This window comes from Hippoglossus hippoglossus, chromosome 21, assembly GCF_009819705.1.
Source record: "Hippoglossus hippoglossus isolate fHipHip1 chromosome 21, fHipHip1.pri, whole genome shotgun sequence".
Classification (NCBI taxonomy): domain Eukaryota; kingdom Metazoa; phylum Chordata; class Actinopteri; order Pleuronectiformes; family Pleuronectidae; genus Hippoglossus; species Hippoglossus hippoglossus.
Genome location: NC_047171.1, coordinates 3,302,249 through 3,324,692, shown reverse-complemented (window position 1 = coordinate 3,324,692; position 22,444 = coordinate 3,302,249). Strand labels below are relative to the sequence as shown.

The 22,444-nt window shown below is 45.4% G+C and overlaps 1 protein-coding gene across 2 annotated transcripts in view; it reads right to left on the bottom strand.

Moving 5' to 3' along the window:
• Positions 1–20,515, bottom strand: part of gli2a (GLI family zinc finger 2a) — a 71,614-nt gene extending 51,099 nt beyond the window's left edge. For both annotated transcript variants that reach the window (XM_034574611.1, XM_034574612.1), the window contains exons 1-2: positions 19,919–20,515; positions 4,802–4,941 (exon numbers count right to left, since the gene is read on the bottom strand). In XM_034574611.1, the coding sequence (XP_034430502.1) occupies positions 4,802–4,916 (115 nt within the window). In that variant the 5' untranslated portion in view covers positions 4,917–4,941; positions 19,919–20,515. The remainder of the gene's footprint in view (positions 1–4,801; positions 4,942–19,918) is intronic.
• Between the last annotated feature and the right edge of the window lie 1,929 nt (positions 20,516–22,444).

The following is a 22,444-nucleotide window of genomic DNA, read 5'->3' as shown; positions in this document are numbered from 1 at the left end:
TACAGAGAGATTTATATTTGCAGACATTGCCCAAAGCATACCATGTTGCTTTTTCAACTCTGGAGGCTTTGAAGCTGAGGCAGAGCGTTCCAACGAAACAACCAATATCAGAAATGTCCTCTCATTTGAGCCTGATTTATGTTTCATAACCACATTAGAGACCTGCCGAGGGCTGTCAGTTTTCCACTGAGTCAACATGCTATAGGCATTTGCTCAAAAACTACAGTCGGAGGACGAGGCTGCTTAATATTGGCCTTTAAGACTGTGTTCTAAGCATTCACTAAAATAAACATTTGTCTTGTGATATTCTTTTTCAAAACTAGAAAGACATCAGCCTCCATAGTGCTTTCAACTTCTAAAGAATTCCTCTGAACTGTGGAGCCGGATCCGGCTTGGGGTTTCTTTGCTTACGCACTTCAAGTAAACATGAAAAAGGAGCCAGGGAAGTTATTCATAATTCAGAATCAAATAAAATGTAATGATAATACATGTATATACAGTATATTAAGCTGCAAAACCCTTGTGACCAATTGCTGAGACTCTCTAGAGGAGAGCGGAGCTGGCTCCTGCTGCACTCCTCTCCTCTAAGTATGTAGGCCAGCTCTGCTGTGATGAGAGCAGCCTGTAATGAGTGATGATAAAGGCAGTGACTTCAGCAACTCAAGGCTCCAGAACCTGGGTTTAAGGCTTTTTACACAGCAATCAGCAAGGCCAAATAAATAGAGGAATAAACACTGAAAAAACACAATGTCCCCTGTATGCTTGCACTTAGCATATCTAATCTTTAAATCCTGTCTTGGTCCGGCAGTGGCCCCAAAGTGAAACTCTAGATAACAGAAGGAGAAAGAGACGTGAGGATGGAAGTTGGAAGTGGAGATGAGGGGTCGACTTGGAGAGCAACCAAGTTAACAGTGTATAAAATCCACGTGAATTACTATAAACACCAATCTCTGTAATCCATACAGGCAGCTGCTCGAGTATTTTAGCAATACCGGCTGCCAATATGTCCAAAAGACACAAGACAATGAACAACATGTAGGTGTAAACTGACTCTGACACTGAAGCTTTTGAGTTTGCACATACAGGGCCATGAATTGAAAGTCATTCCGGGACAGAAACCGTATCAGGCGCTGTTGAAGTCATTCTTGGAGGACTGCAGTGGGTTCCTGATAGTGTGCAGCTATAGACTCTGACAGGAAAATAAACAACTTGGTCAATAGGCCTTCCTGTAAGCTTGTTGCTTGCTTCTCCAGTATCAGGAAAGGCATTATTGATATGCTGTAAGAAAACGTTACTGCAGATGACACCTGATAGAGCCCATTCTCTCCACAGCGCCGATACGAACAAGTACTTCGGGCTGTTCAAAATGAAATCCATGACATGTTTGTGGGATTCAGGAGCCAGGGGACATGTTTCTTGTACGTAATTTGATCCACAGCATTTCTTTAAATAGGCCTGAAACATACTGTTGCATTGTGCTACACACTTCCACCTTCAAGGATGCTCAGGAGCAGCGCGGGCGAGGACAGGTTATTCTTTCTTTTCATTTCACCGAGTAGAATACTTCAGTGAGCAGGAGAGGAGTTGTCCGGTTATTTTAACTAAGGTGCAAGGGCCAAGGAGTCAAACCCAAAGAGAGCACAGAGGTCTGGCATGAATGCAGGCCCCCTTGTATAACCCCCATCCACCATCAGCACCCCCACCCCCCTCAACCTCTCACCCAGCCCGTGGAACCACAACAGCGTAAGAGCCTCATTTAGGAACACAGAAAGAAAGGCAGAAATCTCTTTCTCAGGAAGATTAGTGGCCGTCCTCCCTTTGGAGGAGGCCTGTGGCCTGTGGCCTGTGGACGGAGCGGGAGATCAGGGTAAGGGGCGTATTTATTTTTTCTAGGATGTTTTTCTTTGCCGCTGGGGGGACTGACCTGGTCGAGAGAAAGGCCCTGTGGCCAGTGCAGAGACCCTGTGGGAGACCCTTAAGACTCACACTCCGCGTGGGACTTATCCGTGATGGCCATTATTAACACTCAGATGCTTATCGCAGCAAGACTAATTACACTGGACTCCTCCTCATCCATCTACTCTACAGTGGGTACGACTTGCAGCTGATCCATTTGCTCCTGCAAGACTAGAGCAGGGGTGATTTAACTCTGCATTCTTATGTAGAGACAGCAAGTGTTGACAAAGGTTAGGAGATTTCTTTGTGGTGCCTCTCAGTGGCAACCTTCTCTGGATGCGGGATACATCAAAGCTGTGAATAATTATATGTAGACATGTGTTTTATATGCCGGAGAACATCAATTCATGGCGGGGTTCGCAAAGCTATGGCCAGACTCGAAGAAAGATGAACATAACACACTTGTTAGGTAGAAATAACAGAGCGCGCCTGCTCCACTGGCCTCGTACAGTCAACATCAAAGTGAGGGATGATGGAAAAATTCTCTTTGGCAAACTTTCTCAGTATATAGGGCCGTAAAATAACAAGTTGGCAGATCTATGTTTAAAACTGTCGCTCTTCCTCAGCGGAGGCCACAGGAAACACAGCACATGTGAGCATCCTCGCCCTCAGACTGTGTGGAAGAGGGAGAACGAGGTGCATCAATCACAGGTATTCCTTTGAAAGCATCAGATGTTTTACAGTTCTGGAAGCGGGCACCTAATCCGAACACATGTTACTCTGACATGGTTCGGCACAAGCTGCAGCAGACTCGTAAATCCCGAGGGCCGGGGAGTCAGGTTGCAGGGGCCGAGCCTGTGGAAGCATGCCCTGTAGCTGTGAGACGGACGCAGTTCAGTCCCACAAAATGTGGGTGCCCACTTAAAACCTTTAACAAGGCCGTGACAAAGAAGTCAGATTCCAATCGTCTGGCCTGAACCTGACCTGTGCTCCTGTGCCAGCCTCCCTGGCTGCTTTTCTACCTGCTCTGTTTCCCCTCGGAGCCGGATATGCCTCCACATATCTTTGCACTCGGAGACAAAGACGAGTTCAACAGGGCACGGCATGTCTCCATGAAACACAAGCAAAGTGAGCTCTCATGAAACAGGTTATGAGATTTGTGGCCGGCTGACACAACGGATTAGTGAACAAGATGTTCTCAGGGTGTTTTATTTTCATGCCTAGAAAACTATAGCATAGTAATGCATGGTTTTGAGTACTTTGTGATTCAAAAGTACAAGAGTACAAAGATCGTGAATATATCCCAACTACTTGATTTATTCACACTTGTCCCACATTATTGTTTGCACATGCTCATTATTCTAAGAACCAGTTCAAATAAAAAGGAATAATCAAATTAAAAACAAAGGCATAGCTTTAAAACTATCTACTGAAATACTAATGTCCTACTTCTGCTGTTCCCCTGTGTGACAAAGTGAGCTTTGTGATGGCAGGCCACCAGGCCCTTCTTCAAACAGTAACCCAACTTGAATGATGTGTTTCTGCACTGGCCCATCAGATGATGCCAGTGTGTCTTCCTGGGGGTTTCCAGTGTCCAGCAGCCGTTAGTAATTTATAACAGTGGCACCTCAGAGGCCCGAGCAAGGTCCTCCAACCTCGTTATGAGGAGTTTTCATCACACATCCACTAATGAAAACATGAGCTCTCATCTTTTAATTATGACCCCGATACAGTCTTGCACATCCTGCACCCTCTGTGTGACCTCACAAGCACAAATAAACCCTGACGGGTGGAGACTACTTTTTCTCTGTTTTGCAAGGTTATAGAAATTCAGCCCTCACAGCCTACATCACGCACAATGGTGTAAAAGACTGAATAATTCATGGCGTGGCAAGCACAATATTTTCTTCTTTACTGTTTTGAAAAACTTGTGGCCTCTTTGTGGAGGTGCCAGGGAGGACGCACTGAGACGTCCTAGATTCTCACCCTGCATCCCCAAACAATTAATGCTCATGGCTCCTCTCGTGGCAGGCCACCAAACCCATCATTAAGCAAAGACACCGCCACAATGTCATACGACATCTTGTTAGCATTTCAAAGGTCCCTCCGTCCTCCCAGCCTTTATCCGAGGCCTCTGATACACCATGTTGTCCACTGCCACGCCAGCCCTTTTTAGTAATTCATGGAATTTACACTCGGGAGGTGAGAACAAGGTCTTTCGACCTCATTAAAGCATTTTTTCATCACCCATTCTTTGACATCTCTGAAACATGCAGCCCCCGTCTCCGGGTGTAACTCTTTTCATGTGCCACCCAGCAACTTATGTGAGTAGCCCTAATGTTCCAGTTCACTGCACCGCAGAGTACAAGATCCTGGAGAGAGCATCAGGATACAAGACTGCTGTACTACACAGTACCACAGTACTGCCAATGAATACAACTAATAATAACAACAATACAATTAATACATACATTTCAATTCATTTCAATCTCCAAATGACGACATTGCCTTGTTTGCATTGCAATTATTTACACTTACTGTAAACTCAGGTGGCAGATTATTAGGAACAACAAGCTCAAACTAATACATACTGTACTAATACATCCTCTCTTCAAGACCTTCATAATGTTCAATTCTGACTTTGTGGTCATTTTGTAAGCTGCAGTTTGTTGTGCAGTTAAATTGTGTTGTGTTGTAGGGATGGGTGACACCATTATTTTGTCCACAGTGAGGGGTAAAAATAAAATAGCACGAAAACTGTTCATCACAGCTATTCTATGCTGTTTTATTAGATCAGGTTTAACTGTGTAAATCTGATCAAATGCCCATGTCCTCCTTACAGTATGTCAAATATAATAGCAATGGTGTAAATAGCGTGTGAGAGTAAATTGGGAAATTGCTGTACCTCTGGTCAGGGTGGTGGGTGAGGGCTTTTTTGGCAGCTCTGAGAAGCTGCTTCCATCCAAACCTGAACCCTTACACTCCTTCTTCTCAGTGGCTGTTGGAGCTGAAGTCTCCATGCTGCTCCTCGACGTCTGTCACGACCTGCAGAGGCAAGAGAGAAGCTGAAGAATATCTGATGTTTCAAGAGTCATGCACTTTGCATTTCGAGCAGTAAGATTGGAGGAGGTGTTGAATTACAGTGAGAAATGAAGAGTTGTCAGTAGCAGGGATCACAAACATGGCTGAATCAATTAATATCAACACCTACAGGCCTGTAGGTTTACTCACGATGATAGAAAATGTATTTCCTGCAGAAAATATAGTCTGAGTTTACAGATTCAAGCTGAAAATGCGTGATGGTAAAAAGTAGAGGGCAGGATCAAGCCAATGGGATACTATCACAAGGTCCCTGTTTGATTTCACCACTACAGAAGCCTCCCACAGACTGCCACTATGAAATTCAAAAAATTGCAGAAAAAGATGAATATTTTAATATTTTAATATTTTAACGAGTACGAGGAGTTGTAGAAAATACAAATGAGAGCAGGAACGTCCCGAACAAGCTGAATGTGTTGTTGGCTGTGTGTGTGTGTGTGTGTGTGTGTGTGTGTGTGTGTGTGTGTGTGTGTGTGTGTGTTTCTGTTGAAATATGGTGAAAATTTGACCAAGAAACGGTCATTTTAAAAGTTTTGACTTACTTTTTGTAATAAATACAATTGTTTTCTTAAATACACTAAGAACAGTATTACTGTTTGCACTGCAATTTCTCTCTAGGTGTGTGTGTGTGCATGTATTCTGTGAGTGTAACTGATGTCAGGCCCTAAACACACACACAGGTTTCTCAGTTTGACAAAGCAGCAACACTCCTCTGTTCCAAAAAGTAAACATGAGCGAGGTTTTAGCCACAAACTCTGTGTGAACGGCTCAATAACTTGGCAAAGTGCCACTTGTTTGACTCGCTGGGACCCTCGTCGTCCTCTGCCAAGAACAAACGAGACCCAGTCCGGTGGTCTGGGGGGTGGGTGGGGTCCTCGTTCCATCTTTTCAGACACAGAGAAAATGTCTGTGTACTTTGACAGAATGCTGAGACGGTGGTGAGGCTGAGCAACTGGATGTAATCACGAGATCTTTCCATGTTAGGTCAGCTCACAACATTGTTTTACTGCAGCATCCGAAAGGCCTTGAGGCGTTTAATGAACCTCTTTGCTCCTCACGCCTGTTTGTTGTAGGCTGTGGGAAGTTGCTTAGTTAAAAACTTAACACGAGCGGGGCGGAGAAATCATTTTGCATCCTCAGGTTTTTTTTTTAGAACAAGAGTGTTTATGACTTGACTTGGGTCCAAAGGAACGAACAACAAGCTGAAACAGCAATCTGCACCTTTCTCTGGAGTCATGAAAACCAAAAAATGTAGAGGATAACATGAGCATATTGAAAACACACTGGAATATGAGAAGGTATAAATGAAAATACACAGTTATGAGAGCTGAGGATCTTGCCACTAAAGCCTAATGACTGAATGACTGTTCAGTGATGCCGAACGTGTAAATTGCTGTTCTTGGTTTCATGCGGCGTTCCAACATGTCGTCCTGTATAGTGCGGTGTAGGAACTAGCAGCCATGTCTGTGACCCTTCGGAGGTGCCAGTCGCCTGTCACCGGGCCAGTGTAAGCCGATTAGAGGTGGGCGACTAACAGGTTTAAGCTGCATCTGTTTCGTTTTTTTTCTGGTGCCAAAAAGTCCTCAAGCTATGGCCAGGGAGCCGTCTTGTCTTGGACGCCGCCGTCACTCTGACATCACCTCAGTGATTAATGTGCTCCTTCATGGGCCTGTATCGCGGAGCTTGGCCAGAGAGGCGGCTCTTTCTTGTGGTAGTGAACCCTTTTGGCTCAGATGAGGTGTGCACATGAACACATCGCTGCTCACAGCAACAGCGTTTGCCTTTCAAGCAGCCTGCGCCTTAAAAACAACCGAATCCTCCCCTTAACATCACCGACTGATGAACATCTGACTCCGTATGAATGGCTGTTTCCATACCAACTATTTGCAGTTGCGTCTGAACCTCAATCCAACACTTTGATGACGGATTTGGGGTAAAAGTACCTGCATAGGCCATTTATTTACATTTAAAAGCTCAACAATTAAAACCAGTTAAGAGAATGCTTCAATAAATAAGAGTAAAACTGCTATAAGTTTGTGTTTCTCAAGTAGTGGCCCCAATTTCACCCTAAACCATCCCCCACCCACCTCTTCCCCTAATTCTCTGGAGCTGTTACATTTGCCCCGCTGCTCGGTGTCTCCCTACAGGCCGGACCCTGCGTTGCCCCCGATGACAGGGAAGCCCGGCTCTGACAGGCTGGTACAGGTGTCAGGAGCCAAGCGGACAGATGGCAGGGGCCAAAGGCGAGCAAACAACAAGGGCGCGCTTCTTTTTCCCTGTCTTCTGGTTGGCTGGGCAGTCCGCTGTGGCACGAACAACGATAAGCCCCCCACCCCCTTCTACCCCTTTCCTTACCCCACCCTCTGGTGCCATGGAAGCTTATAGAGCGGGGCAGGATTACCACCACTTACAAAACACACCTACCGAACTCTCAAGGAATCAAATGGTTTGTTTCTAATCATGCAAATAAATCTTTCCATTTTATCTTGTGTCCGATATGGCACCTTTTACCCCCGTAGCCATGTCATGAGGTGATGTTGCGCAGGCCGTCGAGAGGCCGGGGAAAGATGCCACAGGATCAACTTCACGGTTTGAAGGGAATGCCGGGAAGTGCCGAGTAAAACGAATCTCTCAGATTACTCCTTGAAATGATTTATTCCGTCAGTTTCAATGCAACGCTTCTTTCTTCCTGGGCTCGACAAACCGTGTCCGAAAGTTTTACAGTGAGGCGGCTTTGTTCTTCTTCCTTCTTCCTGCCACACAACCACAAAAGTGGATCTTTTTTTTTCCATCGAGAAAAAATGTCATTATCTTACAAACATTTGAGACGAGGTTTATAGAAGACTCTGTGTGTTTGTGTGTGTGTCTGTGTGTGTGTCTGTGTGTGTTTCCCAGGCGAGACGGCAGGTTGAAGTGCTCTGTTGGTGAGCACACATGCCAAGAAGTATGTCTTGTATTTAATAAACTCAACAAATTCTTCCGTGCTATTTTCAAACACGGTCCACCCACAACAGGAAGACGGCCGGACTGTAAAATTGTCATATTTAATGATTCATGACCAAAACAGGCAGCGGAGAATGTCTCTCTCTGTTCCCTCGAAGGTTTACTGCACGGGGACAGAAATACTGACAGTAGTTTATAGCAGAGATTTCACATCTTGATTTTCCTCTACCAGCCCCGGCTCTGATGGACCGTCCAGACATGCCACTTAACCACATGAGGCACAGGAAACAGACTGAGGTAATGGGGAAAGTCACTGTTATGTTTTCTTCTGCCAAGGTCAGTCTTAAAATCATAAAAGCGATGGATGATTCTGCATTTGCTTCCAAATGCAGAATCACTCCTTCCTGGAGGTTTAACCCGGAAAAGTACAATACAAATGTATTCAATTTGACAAATTAACACAGATCACTGCTCATTTACAGTCTCTCATCCTCATCTGTTCTTCTTTTCCAACTGATCTATCTCTTCGCTGTTAATTTACCGCAGGACTGTTGTTATGAGACCTGGTGTGTGTTTTCCTTAGCGCCTCGCTCAGTTTCAAGTGTTCCTCTCCTCCACTACCGTTCAGCGGCTCCCCTTTCACCAACACTGAAAGGAATGCAAACACACATCAAAAGAGGCCCTCTCATCTTGAAGATTTCCAGGCTTTGCTCTTCTTACTTTCTTCCTCCCTATCTCTCAGTCGATGCAATCCGTATGCTGGTAGGATCCCTTTCCTGGCACACAAACACACACACACACACACACACACACACACACACACACACACACACACACACACACAAGGATTCACACAGAAGATTTGCACTCATGCAATGAGACACTAACCAACTGCTGTCCCACACTCTGCTCACTTGGCAAACACACAGAGAGGTGGATAGGTGAGCGTCTCCTTGTCTTCATGCCACCTGCAGACCTACTCATGTTTCTGACGCTGACACGCATGCAGGTTAACATAACAACCATCAAAAGACAAAATATGGCTTTGTTTTACATATTTTTGGTGTTTTCATCACAGGCAGGATATTGACATTGGCTGAGATTGAATGAAGCTACTTAACGTATTTGAATTAGATTTTTCATGAGAAGAAAAAAGACGATTGTATTATTAAAAGAAAGAAACAAAGCTCAAGTAAAATATTCACAGCGATGAACAGAAAAGTGGTCTCACCCTCTCTCCAGGCATTTCCAACAGGTGAGCTGGTGCTTATGTTAAGAGTTATCATTCACCGTGTTCACGATAACAAATCTAAATATCTTACTACAAAAATTAACTCCATCCATGGCTCCTAACACTCTACTTGATATATGTGGAAAATATTTCCATTTAAAGCGACGCAACATTTGTTCCTCACATGATCGACTGAGCTCCTGATTTCTTCTCTGTCATATCTGTTCAGTCAGGAGTCATGTTTAAGAATAAGCATATTTAATCTATAGTTCACAATTTCATCATCATAACCTAAAAGATAAACGTCATGTTAATTAATGGATGTGCACAAAAAAGAGAATTGTCTCATGTTATTGTATTATTTCAACATTTCAGTCCGTTTTGTGTGCACGTTTATGTTCGCTATGCAGAGAAGTTATGTAATTAATTGATTCTTTGAAGAAGTGGACTCACACACACATTAATTATTGGACTCTGTGTTAACACTTAACTGAGGAGGACGTGGGGAGTTATCACTGCGTCTAATAACTCCTTCGTTAGGACAGACTTGATAAACCATCCAGTCCAGGCACTGCTTCTGATCTTAACCCTCCACACAGTGAAGCGCTGAGGAGGAATGCTGGAACGCTCAGATGTAATTTACAGGTGGACAGGTGTCAAAGGTGGCGGCGGAGGAGTCCACACAGGCTTCGTCTTTCCATGTGCTTCACTTGTACAGTCCCTTCACTGTGTTCGGATCCAGAAAGCTCCTTGTATAATTCAGACAAAATACAGCTGTCGTTCCCCGAGCCACTGAGGCCGGACTTCCTCCTGAGCTCTGCGACAGTTTCATGAGAAACCTTTCATTTTATTTCTCAAACCAGAGATCTTTTCTCTCACCTGATACTTCCTTCCTTAGAAAACACACATTTAGTCCTGACTGCTCCAGTGCCTAAAAGTCATTTCTAAGACAGTAACAAGAAAGACAAAGTAATAAACATTTTATGTGTCAGCAAAAACATCAAATGACCACCTGTACCCTACCTGCCCAGTATCAAGCAGCACACAGATAATATTAGTGACTAGCTGCAGAGGACTTAGTAACTAAAGAACAAGATACTTCCCACAGCAGCTGGTGGAGACCAAAACTGAGCTAAAGGGAGATGAAACATTGCATTTTTAATCGCTAGGTGGCTAACCCTAACCCTAACCCCAAAACACTCATCTCTTAACTTGTGTTGCTTCTGGAAGTCCAGAAAGTTAAAAGACCTTAAGAGAATCCAAGGAAGACTGGGCACAACAATATCTCAATCAAAAGATTTACTCTATTCCTTCTCGTGCTCACTCTTATCATTATTACCAAATTGATATTGTCTTATTTGAAGATCTCTGCGTTACCACAAAAGATATCACAACGCCATCAATATCAGTCCAGGAATGTCTTTGTTGTACAGTGAAGTGCACGTGACAGTGAGCAACAGAGACCTCTAGCAGCGAACAAGTTTAAACTAGGACAGAGCAAATTCTCTTTGGGTGAATCACTTGTCTTTGGAGAAACACACTCGCTGTGAGGATTTGAAGCTCGGGTCTGAAAGGTCATGAAACCGACCGTGAGATCTGTGACAGCGGCACATGAACCATTAGTCTGATTCACAGGCTGAGACATTCACTAAAAGCATGTATAGATTTCAGGTCTCCGGGGAGGAGAGTGTTGTCATAGTCTGCTTTCCCAAATCAAGGTGTAGGTTTTCTAAAGACCTATAGCGTGATGTGTCCAAACGTGTAGACGCTGTTTTCAATGTAGTCATGTGAATCAGGGCTTGTTGAAATATGTTCTCCACCATATCCCAATTTATTTTTGAATCTCATGTCTGTTTAAAACGTTCACAATCTGCCGGCAGCACACGGGGACTCAAACCCACGACCAGAACCCAACCATCCAGCGGATTGCAGAAGACACAGAGTGAAGAGCAGCTAACAACTGATGTAATATAACAGGCATCTAAAACAGCAGACAAAAGCCTCGTGGATGAGTTCTACCCCACCCCTGAACCTGACCTTTCCTGCTAGTAAAGGCAATATCCTGTGGTTGATCTTTTCGTCTCCCTCCACCAACAGAAAACAGATGTGGAGCTCAGAGCCTACACAGAGTCCCCGGCGGGGAGGAATCTACACGGACGCAATGTGGGTTTTCCTTGCCTTCGTCAATGAGCAGACACTAACTCGAGAGGCACAGAATCAACTTGCAGATTAAAGAGTAGTCCACCAATTTAGCATGGCGCTCCTAAAACATTGTCGGGCTCATGGCACACACTTTGAGAAAACTGATACGGGAGAAGCAGAGATGTTCAGTTTATGCTTGTAGCAGCTGACGTCTCTGGTCTCAAGCAGAGATGAGGAAACAGCTACAGAGGTCAGGAAAGCTCCCTCCCTCCGGAGCCACAAAGGGCTTTCTACAGCGCTTTTTGATATATGCATTTGTTCCTCTCTGGCACGCCTCTTGATTCTGATGTGTAGAATAGGTGGAGTTGACTTTTAACATACACGTAACAAACAGGAAGGCCGAGGCATCATTGGAGGACCAAATGATTCATGAAGTGCTGAAGCAGTTTGTCAGTAGCCTCATCGTCTAGGGACCATATGTCTTCAGTTTGGACAGGAGGGCGGGACCAACCATCAACTGACCAACCCCTTGAGTCAGAACCAGAAATAAGCAACATATTCTGGAGAATAGTTTATTCTACTTTTTATTCTAAAAAAGTTTTTGCTGCCTCTTTATGACCTAAAACGGCAAATGAGACAATCAGGGAGAAAATTAGCTTTTTCTATAAACTATTCTCAATGTCTGTGGTTGGGACGGATTAAGGTCAGGGCAACGATTTACTGGAAAAGCCTATGTTAAGGCGGAGGAAGAGGAAACAGAAGCGGGGGGAAGTGAGCCGGCCTACGCACTGGGCTAAAGGCTAAGCTAAAGGCTAACCCCGTACAGACCAGCGCTCCTGAGTCTGTTCCTCGCCAAACTCCAGGTCCCTTAAAAACAAGATGGACGAGAAAGAGAGCTGCAGCGTTGTGGTGTTTTCTTGGTGTGAGTCCTGACCTCGCTACATGTGTGTGTGTCTTTTTTTTTTAACTACTTCCAAAACAAAAGCACATGCTGTCTGGACCGAGGTATTTACGACAGGTGACAGTGGAAACACTAAACTGAAAAGTCCCTTGCAGGACCTTTAATGATAATCTTCACTCACAACTTAATGTAATGTGTTGTGTTTTTTCTTGCTGGTGTATAACAGCTGAGTGTGTGTGTGTGTCTGGTGTGTGTGTGTGTGTTAATGTCACAGCTGTCACCTGAGCCACATTGCACACTGCTGAGTGGAGCCGGCCTCCTCTGTGAAACATTTGGCCGGGGTCATTCGTCTTAAATGTGTTGTTAGCACTCGCTCTCAACTGCTTCAGCTGTCAATAACTTGGGCAACTACTTAAGTCAAACTGGCTTTGTGTGTGTGGTCCAGGTATTACTCATGTTGTGAGGACCTGAATCTGTTTACATGGTCGCATCATGGAGACTTGTCGTCCTAATGGAGATTCTTCACGATGTAAATCAGTACAAGGTGAACACGTTTTGAGGTAAGAGTAAGGTTTAGGTTAAGGTTAGAGTTACGGTTGGGTACGTAGTAGTTATGGTCGAGGTTAAATATGGTAGATTTGCGATCCAGAGTTAGCGTTCGGCCAAATCAAAGTTGGCATCTCCTACTCTCACTGTGGCTCAGCTTCCACAGCGCTGTGGGGAATTCACCGCTCCAGGAGAAGTGTTGTGATAGTTGTCAGTGCGTCTGTCTTGTGCTTCGCCGGCTCGTACGACCAGCTGCTGCCACTTCGGTGTCACATCTAAGGCCTTTGATGACGGGAGGAGGGATCTCAAGCCGTGTGTGTGTGTGTGGGGGGGGGTTTCTGGTGACCAATCAGTCGCAGCTGACACAGCACGTCGCCAGGTGAGATCTCGTGGTGTCAATTGTAAATAACAACTGAAAAGTTAGTTATCAGCAATTAACAGGACCCTCTGTCTAAAATACACTGGATGTCCCCGGAATGTGGAGAATGAGCTTTGAGAAAACTGTTCCCTGCTCAGGGGTCGAGGACTTTGAGGCAGACAACTTCCTGTCGCCTTGAGCCCAGTCAGTGATCACTTGTTTTAAAATGTCAATCACACGATATCAACAGGGCTATTTTCTCTCCACAGGCAGACGCATTCTCAGTTTCTGTTTTCACAGTTGTACTCCCGATGACAAGTAACATGACTGTTGTGTGTAAGATCCGTGACGTGTCCCTTTAATTGTGTGTTCTGCTCTGGTACGTTGTGTGTGGGCAGAAAGGAATAAATATGTGGCTCAAAATTAAATAAGTCAAGAGCTGCATTATGACCACTTATAAACAACCATTTAAATTTTAAGATGCATCATAACTTCCACGCTTCAGCTCAGTTTAAACAGTCTGTTTTTATTTTGAGCTTTTCCTAGTCTTGATGACAACGTGCTTTACGGAACAGTTTTGCCATTCACCCATTCACACAGTGCACAGCGCAGCACGTCCTCTACCACACTCACACTCACACACTGTCGGGTTCAGGATCTTGCCCAAGGACACTTTGGCACTCAGGATGAGGGAAGCTGGGATCGAACTGAAGGCCTTCTAGGAACTGGACAACCCACTCTACCACCTGAGCCACAGCCGCCGCAGTAATTGGTACTTTACTGCTTAAAAAGCATGAAGTCTTTCACATTGATATGTACGTAGATCTGCTGTCTTCACCAGCATTTTCCTTGTCCTTGAATTCTTCTCTACAACACGACCAACTGCTGACACTGCTGAGTTCACCCTGAGAGCAGCCTGACACTGGGAAGTCTCGCATGGGAAACAACCGAGTGCTGGGACGGCCCTGCACGTAACCAACACGGGTTTTCATCCCACTTTCTCTCTAATGAGCTGATTACAAAACATGAGCAAACCTCAGCTTGGCCTGGAGCCAGAGTGAGAGACACAGAGAGAGAGAGAGAGGGAGAGAGAGAGAGAGAGAGAGAGAGAGAGAGAGAGAGAGAGAGAGAGAGAGAGAGAGAGAGAGAGAGAGAGCGAGGAGATGATGGCAGCAACAGGCATGTTGTGAGGGCGGAGGGAGAGGTTACAGAGCTGGTTGCTAAAGACAACCACATGTCTCTATATCCAAGCTCACTCTGCTCTGACTCTCCGCGTCTCCAGCTTCTATCTGAGCGGAGACTGTGGCCTGGCACTGAGTCAGCACCATTTGGAGTCTAATATCTCCCATCATATGGAAACGTGAAGGGAAAAAGGAGTCCAACCACCCTGCCCTTGAGGCGGCGTCGACTCTGTAGCCATGGGAGGGCCTAGTGTAAATCATAACTTACAAACTCCTCGCCCTCCCCCTTCCCGACACAAACCCCAGAGTTAGCAGCACAAACAAATCCCACTCCTCCTCCTCGTTCTTTCTCTGTATGTTGGCTCGAGTTTGTTGTCAGTGGCCTCGGCATAGACCCCAATCTCTGCCTCTGCATCAGATTAGGGCCTCGGGCAAACATCGCAGACAATACACCATTGTCTGCGAGCCTGTGTCGGTCTGTCTCAATGGCCCACAGTCACATAGAGATGCTTGTTGGGTGTTTGGAGAGGAAGTGATAATGATACAGTGGAGGGGAAATCGTGATCTTTTCCCCTCTTGCACTTATAATAGTGGTAACGGCGTATCATCTTTTTACACCAGCTGGCCGGAGGTTTATTTACCACAGAGCGGAGTGAGGGGTGCAGACAGGAGCCACGTCACACGACACCACATGGGCCTCAAATAACAACATATCATCATTCACATCATCTGCAGCGATGTCTTAAAATGGCCTGTTCTGACCAAACAGTGCTCGAAAAAACAACAGAGCTCCCGACTGAGTACAACATGCAATTTTAGGTGATTATGTGAAAATGACGATCCCTCACCAGCAGTTAGAAACAGTCACCAGACCAGACAATGGTCAAGTTACAATGATCTTAAAACTAAATCAGAGAGAGAAGGGATCAAGTTATCACATCTGAGATATTACAGCTAACACGTTTACACACAATTCAGCATCGTACTACCTCCTCAGTGTCAGACAGTTTGAAAAAGAAACAGGATCAAATATCGATGAATCAGGACCAGACTAATCTCCCTCGTTTTATCACCCACGATGCAACTTCGTGTTAAAGACACAGGTCTGGTAACCTTATCTCCGTCTAACTCTGCACCCACGGATGTTTGCATTTTTAAAACTTGTTGTCTTCGGCCTCGTATGATGGAAGTTGCCCAAAATGTATCAGCTTTCATGCAGCTCCCCCTGTTTCTTTACATATGCAGTAAAGTAGTTGGTTTACTAAGCTTCTCTAAACTCATCTCCCACCTTACTGTGCTGGTTTGTTTACTAATTCAAAAAACATATATAAAATAGTTTTTTATCTCATTCATTTTCACATTGAGTGTCAACATCTGTAGATAACTTTAACAGCATTTGATGTAAAAACACAACAATAGTAACTTAAGTAAAAAAATCGAGCCTAAATGATGATGAACAAAGCTGCAAAAGTATAAGGATGAAAAGATCAAATCAGTCACTTTCCATTGTCCGGGGAGTTTATCTAGTGTTGAGATAATGAAATCAGTCTCCCCATCCCCCTCCCACAAGGAGGTGACCTCCCGTGACCCGGGCAGGACACACACAGAAGAGCGGGGCTGCCGCCTCCATTGCTCTGTTGTGGGCCGACAGACAATGATGATGTTACTATTGAAATGCTTTCGGGAGACCGGGTTTCCGATGAGTCAGGGTGAGGAGAGCTCGGCCAGAGCATGACGGGAAGAACTTTGTACTGCGCACGTGATGACACACCATGCATCACACAGGGTTCACTGTATACACACGAGTGAATGTGTTGAGGTTTTCCTGTCTTTGTGGAGATAGTGGAGCTGGCTGTGGTCTGATGTTTCTTCTTCCTCTGCAGTTTAAGAATAACAGAGCCGCAGGAAGAGGAACAGGGTTATTAGACTTGGAAAGAGAGTTTTCCCTGAGAAAACCTGTTTCTACAACAATTACATTTGAGTCCCTGCTTTGGATGAGGGGGGGGGGGCCTCCGGTGACTGATGAGCCCAATTGGCCAGTAATGAGCTTGTCAGTTATTTTACCATGCAGCCCTTAAAACGGCTTGTTAAACACACATCAGCCTCCACCGTCGTGTGAGTGTGTGGAGGCCAGACGACGGGAACGTGCTCCTTTGACGGCGGCGCTGCAATCCAGCCTGACCTCAGGTTTTGTGCGGGGATTTGAGTGTCCACTCGTAGCTGCTCTGGTGCAAAGATAGAGAAGCGCGGGGGATGTGGGGGGTGAAACGTGCAAACCTCACCCTCCACTCTCTCTCTCTGTCGCCGGATAGGATGTGAGCCCATTTAACCTCGCACACTTGAGGGAGAATGAGCCGGACGCCTCGACGGGAGTGAAACAACAGGCGTTTGGACCGGCGGGGACCATCCTGTGCTGTCCCCCGTTTGAAAAGCAAAGGATCCAGTGAAGGGCTCTACAGATGAATGAAAGCGAACGTCTCTCTCTCTCTCGCTCTCTCTCTCTCTCTCGTTCTGCCACTTCTCCTGCCTCCTGAAGTGTGGACTGTAAGCGATGGTGGCATCGTTCAACACGTGGCTGCGGGCGCCAGGCCTCACAGGCCTCACACAGATGCAGTCGGACTACTTTTAAAAACCAATGGACAATGAATGAAACCAGTTTTTAATCATCTAAATAGTTGTTAATTGAAGCCCTCATTATGGATTACAGTCTTAAATTATTTGACGTCTTTATTATCTTACAGTTCTGACACAGAGAGTAATGTCAAGTCAACGCACACATCCTGCTCTATAACTGTGTTCTCATTTAAACTGCACATCCTAAATGTGTGTGTTTGTCCTTAAAGACACAAAAACTTCTCCAGAAAGTTACAGTTTCCTGTTTCCTGTGCCATAAAAAAAAAGAGCTAAAAAACACAAGATGCTCTTGACTGACCGGAAGGAGAAATCCACAGTTTTAGATATCAAAAACATATTATAGATGAGGTGTTGGAGTCAGTCTGATCCCGTAGTGAGATCAAACATCGATCTGGTGAATATCTCTGACGACAAAGTAGTTTAAGTCTATGTTATTCTATGTTGTTTTAATAATATAAATACAAAAATTGGTATTTTATTTGGTACATTTTACTCTTCGAAGTCAAGCCTCACAAGAAAGAATGATATAGTATTTTCCACACAGGGAAACAAGCAGCTAATTAATTAAACACTGGTGCCGGCAGGGTGTCAGCACATAATGTGTAAGTGAGGGGTCAGATATTGTATTTTATTTTTTAAATATATTTTTAAGTTAGGATTCCTTCTTCTCATCATACAGATGTACAAGTCAGAAGCTCTGGAGTTTCTCAGGCCAGCCCCCTAAAGCCCTGCAGAGTGTCCAGATGAGCCTCTGGAGGACTCACCTACCAAATAGGCCAAACTTCAGAAGCACACGAAGAACAGTGAAGTCGAGTCTTTACACTCAGGCTAAATGTTAGAAGTCCAGTGGAAACACTGTGTGAGGCACTGACCCTGAACTGCAGCACGTTCAGCAGCAGGTCAGAGGTTTACACGCTGCTTAAGGGGAAAAAGCAGCAGCTCCCCTTCATCCGCAGCCACTAAATTCCAGTGCAAACATCTTTCAACCAGTGAGGCTCCCACAAGGCCTCCACCACACCACACCACACCACACCACACCACACCACAGCACACCGAGCGCATCCCAGTCCTGAGGTGACAGGCGGCTGAATGGCTCCACTGGTACGCTGCAGTGTCTTCGCTCAGTGAAATGAGATTCCAGTCGGGGTTCTCGCTCTTTTTTTTTTCTTCTTCCTCTTCTCCAACTTTTGAGTTTACTCAGCAGGAGTGGGTTGGTTGTGGTGGAGGAGGAGGAGGAGGAGGAGGAGATGGTGGTGGTGGTGGGGTGCCCCCCCCTCCTCAGTCACTCAGACCTCACCCTCCTCTCTGTCCCTGTACGCTAGACTTCATCGGTATTTGCTTTAACCCCCCCACACACACACACACACTCCCACCTCCTCTCTCCTCCTCCTTGGCCTATACCCCTCCAACACACACACACACACACACACACACACACACACACACACACACACACACACACACACACACACTCGGTCACTCCTTTTCCAGTATTTGACTCATTAAATTTCCTGCAGATTTCCAGAAACGAGGCAAAGAACGACAGTGGATCAATAAAAACGAGGCCCTGGTCTCCGAGGCGATGCACAGGGCAGCGGCCGGGGGGGGGGGGGGTTGCAGATGAAAGTGACACGGCCACTGTGGAGTCTCTGAACGCCGCGGAGCCCCCCCGAGCTGAGGCTGAATGAGCTGAATGGGCTCATCCATTCTTCACTCCTTTCACTCTCCGTAGGCCCTAACTGTTCATTCCTTACAATGGGCAAACGCACTAAAAACTTTTTTCCTTTTTTTTTTCTTCTTCTCATGCAAATCGCCTGAGCCCTGCCTGGGTTTGTCATCATGTGAAGAGGAAAACACACACGCATGCATTCGTACTCAATTAAACTGTTACTGCTATTTGAAACTTATAAAACATTCATTTTGTTTTTGAACACCAACGATTTTCCAACTTTTCTAGGGGCAAAAAAAACAAAACAACAATCGTCCAAGGATCCATTTGGTTTTCAAATGTGAATTACATGCAAAAACAGTTTGTTTTTAATTAGGATGTGGGTCAGAACAACTGTGTGGGGACTCGTGAGTCTGCACATGAGTTTTGGGGAATCGTTAGCAGCAGCAGCGCCTGTGAGATCGAGGGGGGGGGGGAAGCCAACAGCAAATCTATCTGGTTAAGGGCCCCACAAAGGCGTCAAGTGTTTGTTGACTGCTCAGGCTGGAGAGCAAACAGTCAACTTTGAATCTTTGATCAATAAGTACACATGTCACCGGGGAGGGATGAGTCCCCGGCTGCTGCTGACACTCCACAGGTTGTGTTCTTTGCTTAGTAGCATTAAGAGATTAAAAAGTAAAGTGCTCTAAAAAGTGAGAAGAGAGAGAGAGAGAGAGAGAGAGAGAGAGAGAGAGAGAGAGAGAGAGAGAGAGAGTGTGTGTGTGTGTGTGTGTGTGTGTGTGTGTGTGTGTGTGTGTGTGTGTGTGTGTGTGTGTGTGTGTTTGTGATTGTTTTTCATTAAGTGTGAAAATAGAAGAGAGGTGTTTTCCTTGATGTTGGGAATGAACTTGTGGGTTTGCAGAGTTGTTTTAATCTTTTTTCCTCATCTTTTTGATTTAACCATGAAATTTCAACCAACTTTGCATTTTCTGTGGACTTCAGAGGAAAACAGTAGAATACAGTTTGTGTTAAAGTGTTGAAAGACGAGTGGGGGGGGGGGGGGTTGGCGCCGAGCTTTCTGATCACATCTCTTTCCCATATGGATCAAGTTGCAGGACAAGAATTTTTTGGATTCCTGTGTCAGATAAGTTCAAAGTGCAAATGAGATGTGCTGCTGCCCGGAGCCTCATCTGCTGCTGCCGCTGCCCTGAGCAAGGCAGCAGACAGCAGGAGGAGGAGGAGAGTGTGTGAGCATATAGAAAACACACAAAACAAATGAAATCAAACTTCTCCCCAAAACTCACACATCACCACATCACCACACAAACGTCCTTCTCACCTTCTGTGTCTCTGTCCTCTCGCGTCTCTCCGCCGCAGCTCCTCTTCCACTTATTTTGTCCCGAGGAGGAAAAAAAACTTCGCCCTGGAGTCGGATTCCCGGAGCCTACAACGACTGCGCCGCTGGCACCAGCTCCGGAACACGCACAACGCGAAACTCCATGAACCGACTTGGGGACAAAAAAACTTTCTGTTTTAAAACACGCAAAGTTTGCAGGGCATCGCCAGCCCCTGGTTGTGTCCCGGGGAGAGAGAGAGAGAGAGAGGGAGGGAGAGAGAGAGAGAGAGAGTCTCAGTGCGCGGCACAAGTCGAGTCTAACTTTTTCTTACAATCCATCTTCTTCTTCCCGGGAGGTGCGCTCGCGACTGCACGCGCGTCCTCAGCAAACTAACATCGTGCGTAAAAACAAAAAAAGAGGAATCTTCTTCTTCTTCTCGCGAGTAAAAAGTTTGTGGAGTCGCAGCGGGTTTGGCTTCACTCGGCAGTTGTTGCAGAGACATGCGGTGGTGTTGAGATCCTCAAGCTGCCGATCTGTTTTCAATCCCCCCCTCCTCCTCCTCCTCCTCCTCCTCCTCTTCCCCCCCCCCCCCCCCCTCGCTCCCTGGTGAGTTGGGCCATTTGCTGCACCAGATGGGCCGGGCTAACTCAATCCAGCAGTTGGGAGAGGGCAGGAAAAAAGTTCAGATAAAGTTTCATTTACTGTTCGATTCTCCACGGGCTTCACGGTTGTGCATGTGCCGCCCGTGCAATGCGCTTGTGTCCGCGCGTTATCAAACACTGCAGCTGCAGGAGTCAGTGACCGTTACGTGAAGTTCCCTTTACGGTTAGAAAACGAGAGCTTTTAACGTGTTTTTTCTCCCAGTGTTTCTTTGGGAGTGGGTGGACTGGTAATCAAGACGCTCTCTGATCTGCAACTAAAACCCCAAAAGTCACATGCACCAACAAATGCAAACCGAAGCCTGTAGTTACAGTCAGGGCTTGATGATTTAAACAAAAAGAAAGAGACAACAATCTTCATAATTCATGCTTTGTGTGTTCCCATCCAGGCCTTTTCAACTGGGCTGGACCTTTTATTTATTATGTGGATCATGTGGATTTCACCTAAACCAACCCTGGGGTGTGCAGTATACTTATTTAGAAGGAAAGTCAAGAGATGATGGATTCAGATTTTTGGGGTAAAAGTGGCAAAATGTGCTGACAGTGTTATAAATATGTTTTATATTTAGAATCTTAATGTGCAGAGTCTAACCAGTAACTACAGGCCTGTTTGCTAAATGAATATAATAGAAAATGTAAACAACGCATCTTCCAGTTTGTACTTATGTGTTGTACTTGTGCAAATTCCACACGACAACATGCATCTCAGGCTCGGTTTAAATGTTTTGAACAGTTAAGACGTATCTGTAACTACTTAGTTGTGTTTTTGTACTTGTTTCTCTTGGCTGGACACTATACAGCCCCGGCAGTGCACAGCTTGATGGTGTATTTTATCAAATGTAGTATAGTTGTCAAAGTACTAAGCACTGAGTTTGTTGTCAATGAATGTGAGAGGCTGTTTGCAGCGTGGTTTGATATGCACCATGATAACAGCACAATATTAGTCATTAACAAACACCTCAGGGTTTTAACAGCTGATTCATGACTGAACAGTTAATGTCCTTTAATCAAAGTAATGAAAGTAAAACTCATTTTAATGTCTCTTTAAGTGAATTTTCATGTTTTTCCTACAGACTTCTGATTTAATTTTCTATTTTATTTTACTGGCACAACTGACAAAGGCTTCCTCATTTCAGAATTGAACTTTAAGTATGAAAAGAGAAGAACAAACCTATTTCAGGTTTGTGATGTTCGGTATAAATTGTAAAAATGTGTAGATTGTATTGAATAGTTTCACATGTAAGCAGCGTTGTGTAGGTGGTCAGAGTGGAGATGAATTTAAGTGCTTATTATTGTTGACATAACAAAACATTGTGTTTTATGAACTCCTCCATAACAAGAGCAGAACTACAATATTCACCAAAATACAAAAAAACCCACGTACACAAATAAAACGTTCCAAGAGGCAGTTCAGCATCTGAAACCTTCAAGTCTTTGTTGACTGGTGAGAGGCTCCACAGCAGAGACGTGAGGCAACAAGAGGTGGAGAGGTGGAGGGGATGAAAAGACCCTGAGTCGCTGAATGATTGTCGGGCCCGGCTGTGCTGCCACCTATTGTCTCTCTCTACATTTGCATCATGCCTGAGTGCCCACTCTCAACACCGGCCTGTGCACATGAGCGGCCTCTGCAGCTCCCTGTGCCTCTGGGCCTGTGCACGGCCTCAAAGGAGGGTGAATGGCGGAGTCAGGCTCACTGGCCCTCTCTCCCGTGCTGCTATGGTCCTACAAGCAGGAATTTTAATGAGCTGGCCGAGCTTTTCTGATTGCAATAATAGAGGAATGTCACCGCAAAGTACTGACAGCAAAGCTGCTGGGGAGAGAATCAAAGAGGGAGGAGGAGGAGGAGGAGAAGGAATAAAGATGGAGAGG